Source organism: Antennarius striatus, chromosome 1 (genome assembly GCF_040054535.1).
Source record: "Antennarius striatus isolate MH-2024 chromosome 1, ASM4005453v1, whole genome shotgun sequence".
NCBI lineage: Eukaryota > Metazoa > Chordata > Actinopteri > Lophiiformes > Antennariidae > Antennarius > Antennarius striatus.
The window spans coordinates 22474652-22483337 of NC_090776.1; the positions used below are offsets into that span (position 1 = coordinate 22474652).

At 38.9% G+C, this 8686-nt stretch overlaps 1 protein-coding gene across 1 annotated transcript; it reads right to left on the reverse strand.

The window, feature by feature from the left end:
• Nucleotides 1-5840: 5840 nt before the first annotated feature.
• zgc:162592 (uncharacterized protein LOC561993 homolog) lies at nt 5841-8093 on the reverse strand. Its single transcript, XM_068312732.1, has 2 exons — nt 7292-8093; nt 5841-6136 (listed from the first exon to the last, which is right to left on the reverse strand). Exons 1-2 carry the CDS (start codon nt 8091-8093, stop codon nt 5841-5843), a joined length of 1098 nt encoding a protein of 365 aa, XP_068168833.1.
• Nucleotides 8094-8686: the final 593 nt, after the last annotated feature.

The following is an 8686-nucleotide window of genomic DNA, read 5'->3' on the forward strand; positions in this document are numbered from 1 at the left end:
TGCATTTATATTGATGCACATGAATCACAGATTTGCATTAACAAAAGTATTTTTACTAAGTGTTTCCTTTTATATTTTTTTCTTATTTGTTTTCTCGTTTCTGAGTGAATTTCTACAGATTAACTAGCCTTGCTGATATCTGATGTATGTAAGTCCTGGTTGAGATTTTCATAGATGTGTGTTTTGGATATTTTCTCCATCTTCAACAGCATTAAAGCTGTCAATGTCAATATCCATGTTGGCATCAGTGTTGTGACAGCAATGACTAGACAGAAAGATGAGCTCTCATCACACAGCATATTGTATCAGTGGGAGTGCACAAAGCCCTCAGACAGCATTCCCCCTGACTGAATTGCCGGTCATCGTCAAGGAGATCTGAGACTGCTAATGCACACACCCCAGTGTCCTGGGAGAGACGCTGAGCAAAAACCTCAAATGCCTGGAAAAATGCTGGCAGATGTTAAAGGAATGAGTATGATCCCTCACTAACGGTGTTAGGTTAGGGTCAGGGCTGTAGTAGTTCATCTAATCATAAAATACATATCAGATATTATTTTACAGTAGAAAATTCAGTTCTGTTGGTTTTTGCTGGGCAGTTATAATAGGTAACATCAGAGATACACCCCAACACCGATGAAAGGTGTCAAAACATCTGTCTCCAGAGGGAATGCTGAAGATTTTGCAGCTCTAACAACTACCTGAAAGGATCACTAAAACACTCAGCTCCCATCAGTGAGATACTCCCAACTTTATTTTTTTTCCCCTGAAGTTCTTGGACCCATCAGATCATTGTGTTCACTCAGAAAATACAGTCTGATGTTTTTTGCCAAATGTGTTACATTTTAATCCTCGGTCAGCCTTGAAAAGCTTTTACTCTAGTTTGCAAATTTCCCTGGAGATAAATCTGTCACAATCATCAATTAGAAGTTCCACAGGATTGCAGTCGAATGATGTCAAAATCTGATCAATTAATTTGAAATTATATTCTCTTGCTGACAGTGTGCTGTAACCTCAGAATTGGATTACTAACTTTAATTTCTTTCAGGATATCCCAGCGTCAGTGACTGCACAGATGGCACCCACATTCCCATCAAGGCTTCCTCACATAATGAAGCTGATGATGTGAACAGGAAGTTCATTCACATCATACATGTGCAGATACATGTAGATTGACTGCTGTTACAAAAGGTTAAAGACTGCATCACAGATAAACTAGCATCATGTGTGATGCTGCAGACTACATTTCTGATGTGGAGGCAAAGTGGTCTGGTATGGCAACTGAGGCTGCTGACCCCTGACACTAACCCCCCCCACACACACACACACACACACACACACACAGAGAACTTCATCTCGGTTCACGGCAGGACGAGAACCCAGATGCCTTAAGGCCTACTGAAAGCCTGTTTCCAGTGCCTACGTCACCTCGGGATGATTCCTGAGCCTGTGAGGTAAGAGGTCTAATAGTAGGGCAGCATGGTGACTCAGTGGGAAGCACTGTTGCCTCACAGCAAGAAGGTTCTGAGTTCAATTCCTTTCAATGTGGAGTTCATATGTTCTCCCTGTGTCTGCATGGGTTCACTGCAGGTTCTCTGTGACCCACAGAGAAACAGCTCTAGACAAGACAACTGCAATCTTCTTGTCTACATGAAAATGGATGGATGGAAATCTAAGAGGCAAGAACTTTGTAAATCTGTGTCAATAGTGCAGGGATATATTTATAGTGCAGAAAATACAGTATTTATTTCTTCTACCTACTAACATTTGCCACACATTTTCTATCACAGTTAACATCAGTGTATCATTAAGCTGTCCCTGCTTTCATCTCACTCAAGAATGAATAGCTGCGTCTCTAGATGAATGTAGATCGGAGAAATGTGTGTTTTCAATCATTTTGACCACAAAGCCTTGTTTCTAGTTTTGATGGATGGATGGATTTAAACACATTCTTAGAGCACAGTTTTTTATGGAGTGAGAAGCTAATTTATAAAAGGTTTGTCTTTCAACTGGTGTCCAACTAAACAAGTAATATCAACTTTAGTAGATTTGTTTTCAGCTTTTCCTAGAATATCATGCATTATAGTTTTAAGATGACTGAAGTTATTTTGAATGGATAGAGATATTTCAAAATGCTTGAGTTGTTGTATTTCAATGTACAATTTGTACAATTTATATTGTTCCCCTTCGTACATTTTTCTTCTATTACCACGTATTCTTTGTGGAACCCAGCTGGTATTGGCTGTAAAGTGGGGCATGCACCTGAGATGGACGAATGCAGAATCCCAAATTTATTTTTATTTTATGTTTTAGGACAAGAAGGAAAAGACAACACCCAGAAGGAATATGTATAAACTGTACGAAGAGACAGTTTACTCTCAGCTCTCAGAGTGAGCTGAGAGTGCAACATAACCACTGCACACCACAGTACCACCCCTGCTGAAATCTACACCTTATTCACTAGTTTAAAAAAGCTGTGTGTGCATCTGTGTGTGTGTGTGTGTGTGTGTGTGTGTGTGTGTGTGTGTGTGTGTGTGTGTGTGTGTGTGTGTGTGTGTGTGTGTGTGTGGAGGGGGTGTGAATGAGTGACAGTATGGCGCATTTGACAAATTAATACAAAAAAGGGCAAAAATGGTCCTGATTATCATGCAGTGCACTAGAAATAACTGCTGGTTCACTGCTGCCCCATTACAATGCCAGATTGATAACATTCTGATAAAAAGAGCTGAGATAATAACATCCTCACCGAATTGTTCAAAAGATTCTGTAATGTAGATGTGATAGTTATGATTGTTTCAATGATTCCGTTGCCGGACAAATCTAGTCTCTGCTGAAGTGCGAAGGTAAAATGTACACTGTCTATTAAATGTCAGGAATTCACTCTCAGTTGGATTAAAATGTAAAGTTAAACATTCAGTAACAAATGGAAGCATTAATATTAAAAGCTTGACTCCAAATGATCTGCCCCAGTGGAGTTTTTTTTAGTACTAATAGAATTGAGAACATTAAACACTTCACAAAGTGCAGCTGCTTCGGTGAAAAGGTTTGAGTTGTAATTTTGCCTTCTCACTTCATTGAATTAGTGCCATGGGAGGAGTTTTGACATTTTGAAAATACAAACCTAATATATGCAAGCATCACATATACTCTATCTGCTCAGTAATGAGTTGACTGTGTTTAGGCTGCAGGCACTATATACCATTGAAAAAACAGAACTGGGAACATGCTGTTTGTTAATATAAAGTAGTTTGTAGTTAAGTTTTTATTTTTATTTTCTGGATTAAGTCCAGGCAAATAGTTGCAAGTTCTTCTTCTGGTACTTTCTTTTTGGCAACAAATTTGTAACCATTCGTTTTTGACTATCCTAAATGTTTTACGCTCACGTATGTGATCCATAATTTATCTTATTGGAAGATATTCAAAATATTCATTATATAAGTGTGCTATATATTATAGCACACTTTTTCAGACAAAAACTAAACTGTTCACTGAAGAGTTAAGAGTATTTCCATGGACCTGTTAGTCAGCCATCATGCCTATTGTTTGTTCACAGGAGTGTTAAAGCATTTGTAAAATGAAACTTCAACATCTGTAATGCTAATCAACAAAATTAACCGCATGAAGATTCCATCACATAATTGATAATTTCAATAGTGATGCATTGTTAAGTGATATAACCCGTCATCCCGTCTGTATTGTGCTGTGCAATGATTTAATTTGCTTTCTTCATTACAAAAACATTAAACTAGCTCCTTATACATTATTCTTTGTAACCCACAAACATATTTAAACTACATATTTTAGCCAACTGTAAAACAGCATGAATACAGTATGTGAAACACATTCCATGTAATTAAAAAAATCCCTCAGACTGGTTACATCCTCCAACACCATTCCCACGATACCACAGACAACCAGGAAGTTATTTTCCCCATTTAAGAGCCCTCTCATTATCTGACATCAATACTCAGACGTCTGAGAGAAGAAATGAATACAATCACCAGTGTGAACATTTCATCCATTTGGTATCATTCTGAGACCATTGGTTGTTGCTCATGCTGTATGGAGCATATTGAACATCATGCTTTACTCAGTTCTGCCTTATGACAAATGAATATAACCTAATGTCTATGTCCCTACCAACAAAAACATTATTACCCACATGAAAGGATTTCAAATTCAGACTTAATTTTCACTGAGATCACTGCTTACATTTCACAGATACATGAAATCCATTTCACTGAAACTACATCAGCCTTATTTCATCTACATATTATACAGCCCTATGGCTCTACTCCTGCTAGTGTGACATAACACCTCCTCCAAATACTATAATTTAATCTCACAGATCTTCAATTAGAATTCAATTTGCATGAATTTAGTGGTAAAACATAAACTCTACTTGACTGGAAATGAGGTTGCTTGCAAATCAACACACTATGTTGTGAGAATATTAAATATTAAATGTATCTCGCAATATTTAGGAATCTGTATCAGTAACTTCAATCAAAATGCAATGAAGGCCCCCTTTTTGATTCCTAAACAACTCCTACACAACTTTTCAAGCTATCATTTGTATATACAAATACAGGTGATCACCTACAGCAACTCTTCATGGCATGATAACTGAAATAAAATATTGTGAAGCCCAGGGGAGTCAGGAAACATTTGATAGCTTCATCAAAAAATAACCTGTATTGTTCTTTAGTAATGTGTTCATAAAACTTAATCAGACCACAAATGACAACAACCAAAGGCATAATGCTTTATTTAGTACATTCTCCATAAACCAATGTGTTTTCAATTGTTTTGTTTGAATTTATAAAAATTACTCTTTAGAAACATAACATTTATACAGTGTACAAAATATATTATTAGGATGGTAATTTCTAACACATAAGACAGACCCTCTGATGCTCAACAGAGGTTTTTAAGGTCACCACTTGTAGAATCATAAACTTTGATAGCAACAGCGACCACAAGCTAAAACAAGCTTAATAAAATGTTTTGCATTCCACTTCTTTTCTTTTGTATAACATTAATATTCATTCACAAAATCACTTATTCACACAGAAATGACATGATCACTGAAGCCATACTGCAGTGGAAGTTTCTATGAGGAGGATCTAACCATCTCATAATTAACAACCACAGCCTCACAAGTTATTCAAGTTATCTGTTTGCCAGCACAAACGTGGCGACCTTTCTACCCAGCAGGTGCATAATTACTTTTCTTCATCCAGACGCTGAAATGCTGCGACGTAAAGGTTAACATCTCCCAGCTGTTGTGTCAAGATTTTTGATGCATAATTTCAATCAAAAGAGGCAAATCGTCCACACTTCGTACTGCTCACACAATCCAAGTTTAATGTCTAAATATCATATTCTTGTGATGACTTGATTGACTACCCTCAAATGTTTGAAGTAAAATATGTCGAGCCAAGCAACATGGGGGAGTTTTGACCAGATTACTCTATTAAAAGATTGATTATGTGACTGTAAGCAGAATAATTGATTTCACATTTCTGGGCCACAGACATAGTTGATGGCTAAATATAATACAACTAAAAAAGTGCTTAAGAGGCCGTCTCCGACAGTAAATCAAATCTTGCGTAAGTAAAACAAAACAAAATAAGATACAAATTGAGCCTGTGTTCCTACATTTAAACTGAAAATTGATTAAAAATGTGTATATACATGGAATGATCCATATCCCTGATTATAAGGATGCATACAGTACAGTGGTTATTTGAAATACTTGCCATCCTGTCCGAGTCCAAATATCAACCATTGCGAACCATTATTGTTATGTTCCTATGACCCACCCCTCAGGAGCAGACATCCTAAGCCAAGCTCAACAGGGTGCTGGTCGAGGACACGCTGCAGGAACGTTCATGGACAGTGTTGTTGTTATCCAGGATTCCTGACACAAACTGTGTCTTTGAAGCATCACAGCACGCAAGGACATCGACCAGTTCAGGGCAGAGGGCCAGAGCCAGCCTATGGAGGACGAGGCGGAATTTCCTGCGGAAGCTTCGGTTCATCCAGAAGTAGAAGATGCAGTTTAGGAAGCCATTGGAAGTTGGCAGCCATACCACCACAAACTCGATCCACTCTGGCACGCTGCAACCTGAGACCGCTGTGGGGGCAGAAAACATGGGAATGAAGAGGCGCGAGAATCTACAGTACAACAGCAACACAAAAGTGATGCGTCTCAATGAGTGATTGGGCTTCTTAAGACTTAAAAGTGTTCATAATTGAAAGATAGAGCTATATTGATTTGGAAAGCAAGACTGTTCAGCCATTAACTTAAAAGGGACTGTTTAGATATAACAGAACATTTGGTAAAATGCAGATATCCACTTTACAGTGAGTCTCAAAAGCTTTTGGACAGCAATACACTTTGAAGTTTCGGGTAAGATCGTCGGCTTAATTTTCCTGGGACTTTCATCCATTACAGATACATTACAGCCCTCTGTGGAAAGGTCTTCACTTCTAAAAATATTCAGCTGACTCATTTTTCAATCTTGATTACTCCAAGACAGCACATAGTTGAGGTAGGTGAGAAAATGTCAAAAAAGGGTCTGAGTCATAAAACTGGCCTTGAATTAGTATATTCATGCCCAGATTTACAAAAATAACTTGCAGCTTTATTCCTGCCAAGTTGTGGTTGAACTTAAAGGAGAGGGGGAAAGAGCCATCAGTACCCCCTTTTTTTCATTTTTTTTTTGGAAAGCTATTTAAATTGTAACTATTCAAAGCCTCACTTTGAAGTTGTTTTTCTACCTTTGACAGGAGAAATCTCATCCGAGTAAAACAGAAAGGCAACAATAACAAGATCTAAGAGGAGATCTCGCAAGGGTTCTCCACTTTCCTCTTGATTTAAATAATGTGTTTTTAATATTAACATGAGAAAATGGGCTTTTTCCCAGTTATTATCTCATCTTTTCTCATGATAAGAGTTTTAGGTGCAACAGCTGAGAGTGAAGTGATCTCAAAGAAATACAAGTGAGATCTAACATGCATTAAAGAAAAAAACTGACAGGAAACGGATAGTAAAAATTCAAGAAAATGAATTTATCCAGCAACATGATTTATGCAATTTAGTCTAAATGTATGAACAGGATGCATTCTCTACAAGTCTGTTTGTTTTTTTACTGATGCTGTGGATTTGTCCATTCATGTTTTCTTAGTGGAGTGTTTGGGCAACAATTAGGGAACCAAATATAATCAAAGTGTCAGGTATCTCCCACATTTTAAGATTTTCCTATTAGATTAATAATTCGTTGCTTACCATTGTATATCATAGCTGCCATACAGGGTGTCCAACAGGTATAATAAGCTGCCATCACTGGAACCAGCACTTTGGATGCCACGTCGTGTCTGCTGCGGCGCGCACAGCAATATTGACGCAATTTCAGCCTCTGTTTCCTGGCAGCGCGCCACACTCTTAAGTTTGCGAATGTCATGACGATTGAGCATGGAAAGAATATAAAGCATGTCAGGCTTAGGGAATATCCAACATTTGAGGAATAGGATGGGTTGCAGACCAGTGATGCGTGAGAAAAATGAACCTCGATGATGCCATATGGAACTAAGATTGGCGACAGGAGAAAGGGAGGGAAGCACCAAGCGAAGGCGATCAGAAGCAGCGTCCTCCTCCTTGTCATCAGGGTGGAGTATTGCAGCGGGTAGAACACCGCAATGTACCTCTCCAGGCTTATCATAGCCAGTGTGTACATGCAGGTGGAGTAGACGGTGGCGTTGCAAAAGGCCACGACATGACAGAGCGCATCTGGGCCCTCTGCGTAATCCTTCAGCAGACTCACCCCCAGATTCAAGGGCATGACGAGCAGCGCAAACGCGGAGTCTGCAGCAGTGAGAGACAGGAGGAAGTACCGAGAATTTCTTGACCAACCAGCCACGGAGGAAGTAATGACCAGAAGAACCGCAATGTTTCCCAGAGTGATCATCACGCCCAAAGCGATGATGACGCTAATTTTAACGGAGCGGTGGGTCATCTCCTGCGCGCTCTGCGGGTCAACACCTGGCAGGCCGGCGTAGTCCGGCACTGTCAGGTTAAGTATTGCATACATGTTCCCTTACAGGGGCATGACGGCAGCTAAAACATAACTAAAGAGTAAAAATGGTGATTTGATCTGCAGAAGTTGGGGGAGATTAGGGGAAACGTGAAGAGCCAGCAGCCGCCGGTCGCCTCTAACCAACAATCAGCGCGCACCTGACGCAATTAGTGCAGGGTGGTACCGTTCACTGAAGCGGGTCGTTTTTACTAGTGAAGACGTCATACAGGTTAGAATGACGTCACTGTTTGGTATTAATACCAGTAATCTTAACAGGTCACTGAGTTCCAGTGTTTCAGAGCATTATAATAAGTAATGTAATACAAAATTTGAGCGTATTCACAGACATTATTTGCATTAGTGCTGTTTTTAATTCTTTTTGTCTCCTGGGCTAGAATAATCAGTTCATCAGTCTCCGATGGTAAAATCCAACTCAATTATCAGCTCTTTTTCTCACTATACACATTGTGAAAAATACTATTTATTATACTGCAACCGTAGGGTAAATAGGCTACTTAGAAGTAATGTAAAATATTAATGAGGTCATAGTAAGGCAATGGTGCCACTCTGCTCTTATCTATAGTGATTTGGAAATATTTAACACATCA

What these genes read in the sequence shown, in the direction of transcription:
- zgc:162592 (XM_068312732.1), bottom strand. Translation starts at nt 8,093, where the DNA reads ATGTATGCAATACTTAACCTGACAGTGCCGGACTACGCCGGCCTGCCA. An exon ending in GGCAGCTATGATATACAATG is followed by an intron (nt 6,137 to 7,291) that starts GTAAGCAACGAA and finishes CTGCCCCCACAG; the next exon opens with CGGTCTCAGGTTGCAGCGTG.